This window comes from Vitis vinifera, chromosome 9, assembly GCF_030704535.1.
Source record: "Vitis vinifera cultivar Pinot Noir 40024 chromosome 9, ASM3070453v1".
NCBI lineage: Eukaryota > Viridiplantae > Streptophyta > Magnoliopsida > Vitales > Vitaceae > Vitis > Vitis vinifera.
In genome coordinates, this window is record NC_081813.1 from 19,885,644 (window position 1) to 19,902,619 (window position 16,976).

The window sequence follows — 16,976 nt, forward strand, 5'->3', positions numbered from 1 at the left end:
GTTGTAAGGGAGAAAGTTCAAAATGGAGTTATCTCTATTGAACATATTAAAAATACACTCATGTTGGTAGATCCATTGACAAAAGGTTTTCCACCTAAGCTTTTTATGGATTATGTTGTGCACATGGGCTTGGTGGCAAGTTTGTTAGTTTTAGATTAATTGAGAGTGTAATGTATGTGATCACATTATAATGAGAATAAAGTTCTTGATTATGATATATTAATGATTATTATGTTATTATACATCCATTTTGTGCACAATCTAGATGTTTAAAAATTGATGGGACCATTATGTGAATGAATTAGCATTATCACCTTAATGTTGCTAATGTCATAAAAGTCATTGATTCATGTTAACAGAGGTGCTAGTACTACAATCCTTGAAGAATATTGGATCGTTGTGTGATCTAATCATTTCAATGATTTGGTGTTAGTGGTTCCATGAAACATAATCTTAAAGTAAAGGATGCCTATTTTGAGAAATTGTTATGGCCATATTATGTTTTAATCTATTACAAATATAATTATGTAGGCCAAGTGGGAGATTGTTAGCTTTTTTCCTATAATGTGTGGCCATATACAATTATATTTGTATGAATATTATTTAAGGGTATCAATTGATAGGTAGGTGAATCAATTGATTGGGCATCCAAGAGTCTTATGTATGGAAGACTTAAATTACAAATGGGAGTTAGAAAATTTAATTTATGTGAATGTGGTGTTACAACTTTTGTAACCCCATCATTATGAAATTTATTTTGTACATTATGTTTATGAGTAATGGAGGAAAATGGAAATGTATAACCTATGCAATTATATAGATGCATTCAAGTTCATAACCCACCATTACCCATTAATTTGTACATAATGGATGTAAATAATGAGTATAACTCCCATATAGTCTTTGATAGGAAGACTAAAAGATGTACAATTTTTTTATACATTGAGGTCCCAAGCCACACTCTCATTCTAATGTCTTTTTTGTTATTTTATTTTTAACAACATACACCACACAAGTGACCCATCCACTATATGAGAGTAGTGAGTTGAAGACCTTGACAATCCAATTCACAAGGTGACTCAATCTCACTTCAAAAGTGTTATTGGTATCATGGATCAAGGTAAGAATATGATCATTATTTTAGTACTTACATTTATTTTGTTTTATGCATCCAAAATTGTTTTTTAAAATAATTATTTTCGCATAAAGTTTATAAATGTTTGGTTAACATAAAGGATTCCTTTAAATGTCTTGGTGATTTATAGGGAATTTTTGTGCCTCTATTCCTTTAGGATTATCGAATTCAGGTAAGGGGATTTCGTTAAAATATGTTATCAAATTCAATCATATTTTTTGGAAATTCTAAAAAAAATGTTTAGATAAGTTTGAAGTACTAAAATTAGGAATTATTTTTGAATTAGTTATATTTTGCCTTACATGTGCATTGTGATTATTTGAGCCTAGTCAATAAGGGAAACTATGTTGACCTCTATTACACTTAGTGAAGGTAATAATGATTTGTAAACCTAGTTAATAGGGTAGTTATTGATCTATGATATACCATTAGATTGATTTTGGTTCCACCCACTAATATGTAAGGAACATCTAAGGCTACATGTTTTCGTAAGTATCACTATGTTGGGCACTTTTGTTAACAATGGACCAATTTTTATTTTTTTTTAATATATGCATGTTTAATGAAAAATATATATGATTTGAGAATTTATGAAAATAACACATGTAATACAAGTTTATTTCGTATGATTGAGCTCATATTACAAACATTACCCATTTCGTTTTTGAAAAATAAATGTATTTGATCTCTACCCTTTATTCAACTTTTAAGTTCACAACTTCTATTAAATTTTTTTAGGTATACTTGATTATGGGAATAAGTGACATGGGTATGAAGGGTTTAGAAAGCCCCTTTATTTCTTAAGCTATGATACTAATATAATTGGATTTTTTTGTATTGATGGTTTACTTTACTACTACTTTTTGGGAGATTTGTCATAATTTAATTTATAGATTTTTGTATGAAAAGATAAATTTCTACTAAAACTTTTTTGTTAGCTTAATTACTACGTCTCATGTCAAGCCTTCAGACTTGTGAAATGATCGTGGTGTCCTAACCTCTGGGTTTGGGTCATCACATCATTAGCTTGCATTTCCATGAGAAGGGTTATGATAAATTAGCAATGATGTTTCTAACAAACTTGGCTTCAAATTTTTAGGTTGATGCTTTTATTGTTGCATTATATTTCATCAAGAAGATACCTTCCACAACTTTGAACTTTGACACTACATCAAAATTTATATTTCTCAAAAGGTATAGCAAACACAAATTGATCACCAAGAAGACCTACCCTTTTGTCTTCCTAGCCTATAGCTCTCTTCAAAAGAGATATAAATGCTTGCATGCATCCCCAAACAAATAGAGTTTATCAAGGCATGTTTATACTTGCAAACACTGCATGGAAATCCATAGCTCAGTTCCTTTCCTAAAAGGATGAATGTCTCACACTACTGGCCAAAATAAGCATTCAACAGCACTCAAGCCTTCAAGCCAAATTAAACTGCTTGATTCTTAAAATCCATGTAGATTCTCCTTAATTTAGGGCATGGATGTAATTAACAGCTCTGCCTCTTTGGTCATTCTCTTTAGCTCCTGTTCAAACCTTTCCATGACTGGCGGAGGCAGGCATATAGGTATAACATTCCCTTCTTCTCCTTTGCTGTTCCTGAACCACATACGGAAGCTAATAATAGGAGAAGCCTTGGCAACCCCACCATAAACTGGCTTCCCCCACCCGAAATCGACCTCTCCAATCCCTGCACGCGTTACATCTGAAACAATATAGTTCCCTGGCTGCGTAAATAAGGGCCGGCCCTTGATGACCATAAGATCTGCCACTGATTTAATGTACTCCTGGCTCATTTCCGCCTTGGCTTTCTTCACTAACCTTATTGCAAATTCCAATGGATTTTTGCATAGCATTCCAGCCTTAGTAATTGAAGCTGGAGTCACAAAAGCATTTCCATAGTATCCTGGAGGCAGTTCCAAACCGTGCTTGCCTCGCATATTGATTATGCATGAAATGCCAACAACCTCATCAGGGTCTACTGCAAATGCAATTGTGCGGCATCTCCATACACATGCCATTAGTACCTCAAACGTTGAGCAGGCACCGAGGCTTGCAGGAAGTCGGTTCCTAAGTGCTCTTATCTCCTCACGGCCAAAGAAGAAGGATCGATGAACCAAATTATTTTCGTCCATGGCCATTAGTGTGCCCTTGGTGTTGGTTACCTTCTCGTATTCATGATGTATACGGGTTATTTGTGGCGGATTTCGGGCATTTAACAGCTCTCTTTGCCATATGGGCAGCAGAGATGGCACGGACAGACCTTGAGCCATCTCGCCTATGGTGTTGAGGAATTGAATCAAACCAGCTGCATCAGACAATGTGTGGTTTAGACGCAGTGCAAATATAAATCCCCCGCACCTCAATCGGGTCACCTGCATTTTACAAAGGTAGTCTTCATCAGTATATGCTTAAGCAACATCCAGTGATTTTGTAATGAAACTTACTACTTATTATTTAATAACTTAAAACTTAGTTTAAGTTAAATTATTTTTAAGTTGCTAACTTAAAATGAATTATCTATTTTTTAGGTTAAATACTAGATTGGTGGGTTTACCTAAAATTTGTTTTAAATCATCAAATTGATATATTTACCTTCATTAATTTTAATTAATATTTATTTTCATTAATTTTAAATAGTAAATTTGTTTATAAAATATTCATATTTATAGTATCGTAGATACATTAAATATTTATTATAAAAAATAGGTCATGCATGCATGTCGAATCATAATTCTAAAATATACTCGTATGTGGTCTCAAAAATTTATTTTTAACATTTAACAAAAAAATCAAATATTTTGGTTTTTTTATTCTATAAATTTTTTTTTAAAATAAATCATAAGTAAAAAAAAAATTAAAATTAAATCATCTAAAATGTTAAAGTAAATTATATTTGGTATTAAGTTAAAAAAAACAAACATCACCTAAATGAATTATTTCAACTTAATGCCTAGAATTAAAAATAACTTTAATTTGTAATATTGAGTTAATTTAAATAAAGTCGTTAAATCATATTAAGTCATTGATTTACCAAATACCTTCTTATAATGGAAATTATTTACCTGAATTAAGATAAGAGGGGAACCAAGAATTCTCGTGGAGCCAGGGACATCATACAGAAGCTCCTCAAAGCAGGGACACATTGGCTGAATTGCATCACCAAGATTCTCAAGTGTGGTATCCGCATCGGCTTCAATGAACAAGACCCCTTCACCGGTGCAGTCCACCATGAGTTTTCTGTTATCCCCTTCAATCAGCCTGCCTGCAAATGGATAGTAGTATATAAGCGCCTTACCTAGAGCTTCTCTAATGACCTTTACAGGGTCTTTTCCATCCATTAAAGGATTGTTTCGGTAAAACATTATCACAGGAATTTGAAAGCGAAGGCCTTCTTGATCATCTATATCAGAAAGCTGCTTCACCTCTCGCGGGGTAGGGTTTGCAGGCCGAACAATCTGTGGATCACACCGGTTAACCGAGAATACTAGAGGAGACGACGATGATGCCATGTCCTTCCAGGCAAGGAGTTTGTCGATAGAATATAGAAACAATGACAAGAGAAAATTGCAGGAGTTTATGTGATGGTATGCTTTGAGAAGAAGGTAGCTGATATTTATAGTCTAATGCTGCACTCCAATAACGTGGCCGACCATCTTGCTCAGCCTATGACACGGTGTAGATGAGAGGTAGAACTTCAAGTGTGTTTCACTTGTATTTTTCTCTTAAGGTAAAAACTTATTCTCCTAAGTTTGTTTGTCATCAAAAAGGTGTTTGAATTAAGCAAGCTCTCATATATTTTCGTTTTATATTCATATATTACAAGTATGTTTGTTTTATGTAAATGTATTTTAAGGGCTATTAATTATTTATATAATTATAAACAAATATTTATTATAAAAATAGTGGGGGGAATATTTAGGAATTATTAAAAAGTGATTTAGAGTTTAAGACTTTAGAAAAAGTGAGAAAAAAAAAAGTGATGGTGGGCATCCAGACGTGAAAGACTAAACGTTTTTATTAATGTTCAAAATCGTAAGGTCGAACACCCTTAAGGATGTTCAAAGGTATAATATTACATGTTTTAAAAACCATCCAACCCTAAAATTATAAACATTTTTTTTTTATTCCTACATTTTCAAGTGCTAAATATAAAAGTGCATTTCTAGATGATTATTTAATTACTCATTCACAAATTTTTTAAAATATTTTAGTAGGATTCCTAAGAATGAAAAGAAGAAATGGTCGGCCAAAAAGGAATAAGAAGATGAGTATGCATTAATTTGAAATACTATTGTCTTAAAAAATCATAAACTAGGTAGATACCTAAAGAGATTAAACTAGGTTGATACAAATATATATTTTTTTTTTAAATTCCAACTTTTATAATAAATGTCAAAATCACCCTTATGCTCATTTTATTCAAAATTTCATAAAGTCATCTCGTTATCTATTTTCCCTAAAAGGCACACGTGATCATTTAAAACAAGTCTCCATCTTTTTGTTTTTTCAACAAAATAATTTTCTTCTTGATTTTATAATAAAGTTTTATCAACTTTTTTTCCACACGTGGCACCAATTTAAAACCCATCTCAACGAGTCAATTGGGAATCTCATGTGCTAGTCCATGTTGACGCTAACATGAGATGAAAATTTAAACGAAGAGGAGCCCACATTCTAGATATTTTTTATTTATTAATTTTCTAAATTAATATTAATATCATATTTTTCATTAAAAATGCTAATATTTAAAAAAATTTAACAATGAAATATAATATGTTTATAACTCACATACATCTCAATTTATTTTAAAATAATATTATCTTATAAAATAAAATACAAAATAAATGAATAATAATTTTTTTTGCATGCATATTGTAATTATAATTTTGGTAAGATATGAATGCAGATAGTATATTATAAAAACTAAATCATATAAAATAATAATAATAATATTTTTTTAAAATGATAATGCTTAATAATCTTTTATTTAAAATGAATTATAAAATAAATATAATTATTTTTTAAATATATAAATAAATTAAGTTTTTCATTATAGAATAATTTTTTTTTACTTATTTACTAATAAGGTGTTTTGGACCATGCACTTTGGTCAGGGAAATTTTTGTATCAATCAAATAAGCATTGGAACTTAAAATTATTTTTAAAAAATTACTAAATTTATTTTTAAAAAAATTTAATATTAAGTCTTAATTGATTTACTTAATGAAAAAATTTTGAAAAAAAAAAAAGTTGCATACATATGAGATATAGAAATAGACATTCCACACTAGTTTTAATTTATGAATTTTTTTTATTAAGTAATTTGATTTTTTGAGTTCTAAATTATTTTTAAAAATTACTAATTGCATCAAGTCTCACTTGATTTGAATTTCATTTTCCTTGTGAGAAAATTCAAAGAAATAGAGAAAATTCATTGGAAGTTGATGCAAGTAAACATGGATACATTGGGGTAAATGCATCTAAAATGAAATCTCAAATAATAAGTCTATATTACTTGTACTACTCGAGCCCTTGAATGCTCATCGTAACTCCCTTAATAGTTTTACTATCTTTTATAAATATTATCACTAGCTAAATGGATTTCAGCTTAAAGAAAACTTTATATGTTAGATTTATTAATGAGTCAAGTATTTTTTTTTTAAAAAAAAAGCCGTAGAACTTAAAGATTGAGCCAATTAATACCATATTTCTCTCAATTGAAATTGGTATAGAATGTTTATATTAATTTCTTCTCTAAAAATGATTATGTTATTCTGAATTTTCTCAAAAATACATTAAATTTAATATTAGTTTCATAGTTTTTAAAATTATTTTCAAATTAAAAAATCAAGCCAATTAATGTCAAAATTTCCCGACGGCGTGGATCATTTTCAAACAAATATTCAAAATACTTTTTGCCATGTAACTTTTTTTTTCTTCTAATTTTTTAGAAGTAATAATTTAAAATTGAAACTTCAATAAATTTAAAAAGTACATTGGTTTTCGTACACATTTAGAACCTTATTTAAAAAAAATTGGATTTTGAAACGAGGTTTCAAACTAATTCAAAGAAAATAAAAATAAGTTACTTTGAATAATAGTTTCATAAGTTCCTATAACCTATATTTTGTTGGGTTAAAAGGGCCATTTTGGTCTAAAATTCCTAATTTTTCTTCAATTTGATATAATGATGTTGGGCTATATTTATAATTAGGAATACACACACTTGGCATAATTATCTCAATTGAGGCAATGGCGGATGGTAAGGGTAGGAATGGGTCATGTGATGTTGGGTTTGCATTCTATTGAGATAAAAAAAAAATAGTGAAAATTTACTCAACTCGAATATGACTTATTTAAAAATCCTATCAAAATGATTTGGTATGAACGCGGCTCTTTTATTATATGAACAACATAATACAAATACTTTAACTCATTTAATAAATAAGTTAAGTTGGATAGTATATGAATTGACACATGTAACCTATTTGAAAGAAAATTTTATGTTTAGTCTTGATACAATGGAACTACCTAAAATGTGTAGTCTTTGAATTAATCTCCAAATTAAGATTTTATTACCTATTTTAGGTTTGTCCCTTTATATAAATTCTTTAAAGAGGGCAAAAATCTCATATAAATATAAACAAAATCAATTACTCAAAGAACATAGGATATAACGTGGCAAAACCACCTAGCAACCTATTAGGTATAAAAAATAATGGGTGATCTCTCAACCACTAAATAATCTACTAAATATGATAAAAGGATGCACAATTTTACCTCATAGGATAAAACGATAATAATCTAGAAAGCAAATTAAAATTTTAATGTTACACTTATTTAATATTTTAATTATTGTTAGTTTTATCATTTTTTTTTCAGTTATTTATCTCTTTTTATGTAATTGTTGGTTTCTTTTCAGTTCTATTACTCTAATAAACAACAAATAAAAATAATAATAAAAACAAAGGAAAATTGATAGAGTTTTCTTTCTGTCTAGTTTTCTAAAAAAAAAAAAATTGAGAAATACAAAAATTAAATATTTTAGAATATTCTTTCCCCAAACTTTCATCACCTTTTTGTAAGAAAAATGGGAAAGAAAATCTTTTAACATTTTTATCTATTATTTTCTTTTCTTAATTTTTCCATGTTATCCATAGAAAATAAAATAATTTCCTTGCTATCTTTGGTTCCCTAAAAAAATAAATAATACATATTGAATGAAGAGGATGAGAAAAATTTATAAAATTTTTCTTTTTTTGTTATGTAAGGAAAAGTTGAGGGGAAAGGATAATTGAGGAATGCACGTTCAATATTTCCTCAAACTTTTCTCACTTTCTTTTATGGAAATGAGGAAAAACATTTGTCTTTTTCCTTTTTTTTTCCTCATAATCTTTTTCTCCATCTTCTTCCCATCATACATTTTCAAAATGAAGCATAGCAAAAGAAACTAATATTTTGTTTAGGAGTTTGTGGAGAGTAACCTGCTTACATACCCCTAGAACCCTCCAGTGGCTGTCAGACTCTTACTTGTATCTATCCTGTATGGTGTCCACCGGCTTCTTTGTCTGTCTCATGACCCCCTTAAAAACCCATGGTCCTTTCCTCTACGTTATCTCTCTTCCAATGTCAACATGGTCCTTTCTCTTTCAATGTCAACATGCAATCTGCTAAATACTTTTTATGAACGTCAACCACGTATAGCAAGTAAATTGCTCCTGATTGTTCAATTCTTTGGTAATCATAGTCATTCTTTGATAAATGATCACTATGAGATTCAATAGAATTTGATCAATCCTTTTTTCTATCGTTAAGATGGAGAATGGAATCAAGAATTCTATTTCTTCATTATTAATTGAATCACTGTTCATGACCCTTCTCTTTCTCCTTGTGTCTTTGTACACAAAAAAATTTAGTGAATTAAATTACTACTAAATTGGTTTTTAAATTTGTGACTCCTTAGTTTAACAAAATTCGGGTTTAATGAGTGATGGGTTATACACATTGAATATGTGGCATGCAATTTAAAAGAGGACACATGGTGAAATTTGAAATATTGCAAAATTAAATTAATTTTTCAAAATAGAAATAAATATGTCAAAAGAGAATTAGAAATAAATATTCTCTTGTGGGTAAATTTCCTAAATACAAAAAATAAAATAAATATTTCAATTGAAATCAAAAGAGAATTAAAAGTAAATAAACATTATCTTGTAGGCAAAAAATTTTAACGAATGAGACAAGTTTCTAAAATCAAAATGCCAAATTTTTTGAATTAAGCAAATCAAATATTGGCAAATCCAAATTTAATTCTCTAACTTTGCCTATAAATAATGATGACTTCCTTCAATGGAGGTGATCAACAAAACAACTTCTTCACATGGGAAAAAAGGTTTCACAAAGAGAAAAAAATTGCATAAAATTTCTCTGTAAGTCTAAGAAATCATAGAAGTACTACACAAATGATCGTCGCTTTCCGATGAAGTCATTTAGGAACAAACCATTCTATGCTCTTGATTGATCTTCAAAACAAAGAAAACACATCATCGGCATCTATCAAATTGTGATTAAAGCAAAGGAATTAATATGAGGAAAAATATTCTATAGTAAAGAATATTAACATTGAGTTTGTACCCCATAATTATTTTAATAAAAAAATTGATTGCAAATTTTTCCTATTGTTTTGCTTGTTTTGCAGGATTTCACAAAATTTGTGTATACAAATTTTTGGCAAGCCCGGTGGCATATATTTGTCTCTCATATTTTTTGCTAAAAAATTTAATCACTATTAAGATTATGACATTTAAAAAAATTCAAGTTGTGCATGTCAACAAGGGCATTGACAAGATTGTCAGTACTTAATCAACACACAACATTGCTATGGGCCCTATGACTCGTAGTAAAGCAGAATCATCTATTGCACTTTTAGCAAAGCAAGCAAGCAAGCATACTTATTTGTTAAAAGCAATAGGGATGAGCAATAAGTTCTAATCGTTCATCACCTTGGCCTTTATGAGGGCATGCAAAGGGTACCAATGCTCATAGTAGGGAAAAACACCCTTTAGAAATAAAGGACTTTGAGGATAAGTCCCCTACTTTGTTGTCAATGCCAACTTTAACACCAACTCCTATTCTAGATCACTAATTAGGATGTCAAAGGAGGAAAACTCCTCCAACCATTTTGACTCTTTTACTTTTTCCTTCTTGGTGGCTATGCCAATAATCACAATGAGTGCTACATCTATAGAAGAACAATTACCTAATATGGCTTGTGCCATTGCTAAACTTACCAAGATCATCAAGGAGAAAGATTTGCAAATAACCTTCCTTATGAATAATGTTAAGGCACATGCACAAAATATGATTAAGTCAAGCCAAGGACTCACTTACCCTTTGAATATTGCATCTATGTAGATTAGGAAGCAAACCATTGAATCTACTTTGGTGGCATCACTATTTATCCATCAAAGCGTAGTATGGTAGACCATCATAGAGTACACTCATCTACTCTAAGCCTTACATTAAGAGAATTGATAACCTACATATGCTAGTGGGTTATCAACCTCTAAAGTTTCAGTTTTTCAATAGAAAGGGAAATTCAAAGCAACATGTTACCCACTTTGTCAAAACCTGCAACAATGCTTGTATATAGAGTGACCTCTTAGTAAAACTAGTTGTTTGTTCCCTCTAAGGGAACATTTTTTATTGGTACACAAACCTTAGACTTAAGTACATCGATAGTTGGAACCAAATGGAGCATGAATTTCTCAATCGCTTTTATAGTTCCTTACGAAATGTAATAATGATGAAGCTTACCAATACCAAGTAATGGAAAGATGAGCCAGTCATTGACTACATCAATAATTAGCATTCCTTAAGCCTTAACTACAAGGATAGATTATTTGAGATGTTAGTTGTGGAGATGTGCATACAGGTAATGCATTGGGGTCTTTTATACATCCTTCAAGGGATATGACCCTACACCTTTAAAGCCAAAGAAGACAAAATTAGATTCTCAAAAACACTAGAGGAAATTATTTACAAGTTTACTTGAGATCTAGTCATCATTGACTATTGATTAAACTTTGTTCTAAGAACACATGTTTACCACCCTTTGGTTGAAATCAAATCCAAAAATCAAACTTCAAAAGATAAAATCAAACTCCAAACATTCTTCTACAAGCCTATTGAAAAATATCAAATAGAATACAAAAGTGTCATTCGTCCACTTTCAAAGCCAAAGAATATAAAATTAGATTCTCCCAAACACTCAAGTAAAATATTTACATGTTTACTTGAGATCAAGTCATCATTAACTTTTGATTAAACTTTGCTCCAAGAACATGTGTTTACCATCCTTGGATCAAAATCAAATCCAAAAATCAAGTTTTAAAAGATAGGATCAAACTCCAAACATTCTTCAAGAAGCCTATAAAAGAATATCAAATGTGATACAAAAGTGTCATTCATCCACTTTCAAAGCCAAAGAAGACAAAGTCAAATTCTCCAAAACATTTGAGGAAATTATTTACAAGTTTACTCGAAATCAAGTCATTAACTCTCAATTAAACTTTGCTCCAAGAACATGTGTGAAAAAACGCTGAAAGTCCAATAGGGAACTCCTAGAAGGGTAGTGAATGGATGATTAAAAATTTTAAATAAATATTTATATATCATACCTAATTTTTTTAACGTAATAGATATCAAGGGTATCCTAAATAACTAAATGGGTTATACTTAAAATCTTTAGATAAAAAACTGATTTTTACCTTTTAGAAATATCCTGTGATTAGTTAAGGATAAAATAATATAATTATTAATATCTGAAATATAATGTGAGAGAAGTTAGGGAAAACAATAATTGGTTATAGGTATAACTACCTTAACCTCTAAGATAACCAACCCAACAATCTCAATATCAAACTAACCAACCAATCTAAAGGATATCAATATCATCAAATAGAATATAAGCATGAATAAAAATATATGCAATAAGACACAAGATTTTTACATGGAAAACCCCCACAAACTATGGAAATAAGAAACCACGAGGCCTAAGACCTACTAATCTAAATCCACTATTTGAAATCAATTTACATAGATTTACCTAACCACTTTACCCTAAAGACTTACTCTCCAACACTTACAACTCGATTAACGTCTACGGTGCAGCAACTTCTTGTTGCTCCTTAGTTGATCCTTCAACCACTCAGAAGGGATGATGGGCTTCAACCTAATAATCAAAGATCGAATCATTGAATGAGAAATCGAGAAAGATGTGACACTTTAGGTTTTCTCTTTAAGAGATCTAAAACGATCTCGTCAATGAAACTCTCTTAACTAAAGTGAGATCTCTAATGTCCAAGATCTCTACTTTCATATATCTAACCCTCAAAGGGTTATAATGAGGTATTTATAAGTAAAAACCTAAGGGGTTTCAGCATCTTAAGTTTGCAAATTAGAGTTTGAGTGAAATTCATCCACAATCCATTTCTAAACTCTGCAGGATTGTCATAATTGCTTGGGTGGACTTACACTACTTGAGTGGTCCGCTTGAGCGGGCCTTACCGTTTGAGCAGCTTTACCACTTGAGTGGGATTAACTACTTGAGCAGCCCCTGCTTTTTTGAAAAATCATTTAAAAATATTTTAAGTCTAAAAATGGTGTTAAACCTTTTCATACCTTAAAGGAACCTAATATGCCACATGCCAAACCTCTTTAGACATACTTGTGACTTCTCGGTTGGACAAACAACAACCCTTGATCTTCAATGAAGAGCAAGTCACTATCTAAAAAGACTTTTATGGCCAAACATAAAAATGAACAAAATTGCAAATATATAAACAAGATTTAATCTCCTAATAATCTTCCATTTTGGCAATTTTATGACAAAACAACATTACATAAATCCTCCCAAACTCTCAAAGGAGTTTACATAACATACATTAACACTTAATTAAAAATAAACTATGTGAATGTTTTGAATCACTTTGTAATACTTATCTTCCAACCTTGTAACTTGCACACATACAGAAAACTATACCAAAGGTAAAGTAGTGTGAGGGATAAAATAATGTTGTGAAAGCAAAGTAAGACAATTAGAGATAATTTCCCTTAATAAATGTATGAATTGAATTAAAGAATTCAAAAATATTAACTCTCTCTAAATTAAGGAGTTTCTTTATGTCTATGCTCACCCTATCTCCCCCTATTCATATATCCATTTTTTTAAGAGGATTAAATATTCAACGATCTCCCTCTTTTCGTCACAAATTGTCACAAAAATGGTAAAGCAATGGAATTAAAAATACGGATCAATAAAAAACATAGAGATAGATAAAATAAACAACTAAGCATCAGGTGGTGGTGGTGGGCCAAAGCTCGAAGTGCGAATCCATTAAATGATCAAGAGAAATTCTCTGCACATGAAGACGTGCATACTTAAACTCTGGATATGGTTGTTCTGAAGTATATGAACAGGAAGAGCTAGCACCACTCATCCTCTAGTGATGCACAAACCTTTCTTATAGAATCCATCTCATGCAATAAAACTTGACTGAGTTAACTTTCCCTGATACCATCTCTGTAGATAATGATTCTATGAGGTTTTAGGGTCAGAAGGGAAACATATCATACAAACTGAATGAGTCAACAAAGGACAAATGAATAATATCGATCTAAGAACTCCTAACATTCCATTGATAGAGCCTTAAGGTTGAAATGAACCTAAAGCGAAAAACCTTTAACGGGTTTGGGTGTCCCAAATGGGGTAACCTTAGCCATATCTAAGTGAATACCAAAGGATATGAAAATCGAGAAAATTTTGGAGAAAAGTTAAACCACTAGAAATACTCTAAACAAAGTGTAGAAAAATACTCTAAAGTCAAAAACTCAAAAAACAAAGAAAACTGACCTCAAATATCAAAGGGACGGTTCCAAAGCACCTGAGAGAAACAGAAAAGCATTTGAAAACTAAAAGGTGCACTGGATAGGATTTTATAGTCAAACATACCACTGAATGCATATTATCGCTTGATCAGGATGCTTGATGGATGTGTTGTTGGATACAGCTAAGAGCGTTGAAGTGGTAGTGTCCTTGGATGAGGCACTTGAGCGTTGGATGAGGCGCTTGAGCGTTGGATGAGGCGCTTGAGAGCTAGATGAGGCTTGAGTGCTGGTTGAGGCACTTGAGCACTAGTTGAGGCGCTTGAGTGCTAGATGAGGCGCTTGAGTGGTTTGAACCTAATTTCAATACTTATAGAGGATAGAAGACTTAATAAAAAAGTTTAGGATCAAGGACTATCACCAAATAAATAAATAAATTAAAGATAAATTCAAATTAACAGACAATTATGTCCAAAAACTCTCAACATTAGATCGATTAATAATAACTTAAGTAAGTTACTTTAGATAATACACATCAATCCATGAAGAATGAGGTTTCAGGATAAAGGTCAAAGTTAATCATAATCTTAGTTTCAAAAGCCCAATGCATAACCATCAATGTATAAGATAGATAACATAGAAACATAAGTATTTATTTTCAAGGGAATACGACTTATTGTCTAGTTTTATATTTCGAAATCGGTTACTTAGAAGAGATCTAGTCATGCCTTTGGTCAAATCAAAGAATACATCCAGTCAATTTCAACTAAGATTGCCAAATTTCTATTTAACACAACCTCATTGATCTTGATGCGACTCATGGTAGCTTAGCTTTAAAGGCGTATCAACAAAATTTATACCTTAAATACTATTACTAAAGTAGCCAAGCTACTATAGCATAGTGGTTCTAGGATCGTTCACTGGGAAGGGTTTTCACAAACACAAGTGATATTCAAATTAGGAAAATAGGTGATTTTCTTATGGATGTTAGCTTTAAAAGAAGATGTAAATGTTTTAGAAAGATTTAAACTAATCTAAGCTAACATTAAAGACTAAAATGAAAGGGTGTAAAAACAAGTTTCTCAAAGATAGGATAGCTATGCTCTGGCTCTTATGCAAATTGGAAATCTCAGGATAGGCTCCTCGCGTTGGGGTTGCAATTATGGTGATGATTGCTTCCCGAACCGGTATGGATTTAGCAAATCAAGTTTTAATCCTTTAAAATGGCAAAACAGATGGTAGTGAATTTCATCAATGGTTATTCACCTTAGACTTCCTTTGAATGGCTCGTAAGAGATAACTAATGGTCTAAAACCAAAAGCTTACCAAATATTGGCAACTCAAAGTCATTCCAGGTGATAAACTCACCTTTCAATGGCCATTGAAATTGGTTCTAACGGATTAATGCAAAACTTGGAATTGAAAACCTCACCTTCCAATAGCTCGTAGGAGATAACTAATGGATAGAAATCCAAAAGCTTATCAAGTATTGGCCATTGGAAGTTGTCCAAAGGAAATAAAAACCAAACTTTGCATTAATGAACCTTTAATGAAAAACGTCTACCTTACCTTCCGGGTGCGAGAAATTTCCATGGGATTGCATCCAAGCCATCACATAACATCCATACTTTGAGAAACTAAAAGTTTTAGCCAATCATCCTCTGAGGAAAAGCCCTCAGAGGCTGTTTGGCTTCCAAGAAAATAAAATAGTAAAGAGAAAAGAGAGACGAGAGAGCTTTGTATATATTCTAAGTGTAAAACGTAACCTATGTTCTATATTCCAAGAGGTGATTTCCACCCCTTATATAGTCTTTACAAAAGCAAAAGCTTGTGATTGGTTAGTTACAAGGATAAGAAAGGAAATTACATCACAAAATACAAAGGAAAATATCTAAAGTGGAGTCGGAAAAAACAGAGGAAAATTCGCACCACGCATGGGTTATGCGAATTTTGAAGGTGTTATGCGAATTTCGCATAACACCTTGTGTTGTGCGAAATTTTCGCACAACCTGGAGCAGTTGGCTTCCGAAGGCCATATCTTCCTCATTTCAGCTCCAAATCGTACACGGTTTAAAGCGTTGGATTATTGACTTCCAGAGATTTGAAATGGTATATAGCATGTAAAAAATGGACTTCGGGAAGTACTCCAAAAGTGCGAAAGAAGATTGCAGCTACTGTCCTCTTTGCTTCTCTTCACTTTGCTTTCCTCTTCTCCATTGTTCTTTCCTTGCATACTTTGAACGACTTTGGCAAAGGGCTATGGAGCTCCAAAGCTTGGTTCTTCATGAATTTGAGCTTCCAAAAGCTTTGTCATATCTTGTCCAAGTAGCTCCTCCATCATTTGGCATGCTTGAATTGATTCATAAGCTGATAAAAACATGTAAACTTGCCACAAAATGGTTAAAACCAATTACTAAGGACCTTAATGAATTAATTGGGTTAAATGAATATGATTACTACTCAAAGGTGCTTAAAACCATTATAAGTAGGTCTACAAAATAGCACTTTTTGGTAGTAATCAGATCTACATACAACACAACTTGACTTCCGCTTAATTTGATATCATTTTTTTTTTCTTTTGGAAGTGAAGACATCATACACCATGATCAATATTGATTTTTCATTTTCTTTTCCTTCATGGTTGCCTTTGTATCCACTTTGGGGGTGTTTCCAAATGTTGCAAGAGAGCAATTTACATTTAAGAGCATGAATCTTGGAAAGAATATGAAAGTTATGCTTAACCAAAGATTCAATATTTTGCACTAACTCACTTTGGGAAACAAATATAATGATCATGGTCAAACAAGGTATGTGGATAATAAGATTTAAGCATGACAACATATCCTTCCAAAGCAATCAAAGTCTACTTTATTGAGTTCCACTTAAGAAGTCTCCCTCTTGATCAAGTACAAGATGTAACTAATATTGACTTTCTCACATACAAAG

The 16,976-nt window shown here is 31.3% G+C and overlaps 1 protein-coding gene across 1 annotated transcript; it reads right to left on the bottom strand.

The window, feature by feature from the left end:
- Nucleotides 1-2,294: 2,294 nt before the first annotated feature.
- Nucleotides 2,295-4,923, bottom strand: LOC100260288 (methanol O-anthraniloyltransferase). Its single transcript, XM_002271567.5, has 2 exons — nucleotides 4,208-4,923; nucleotides 2,295-3,517 (listed from the first exon to the last, which is right to left on the bottom strand). The coding sequence occupies exons 1-2, from the start codon at nucleotides 4,652-4,654 to the stop codon at nucleotides 2,615-2,617; spliced, it is 1,350 nt and encodes a 449-aa protein (XP_002271603.1). The 5' UTR covers nucleotides 4,655-4,923; the 3' UTR covers nucleotides 2,295-2,614.
- Nucleotides 4,924-16,976: the final 12,053 nt, after the last annotated feature.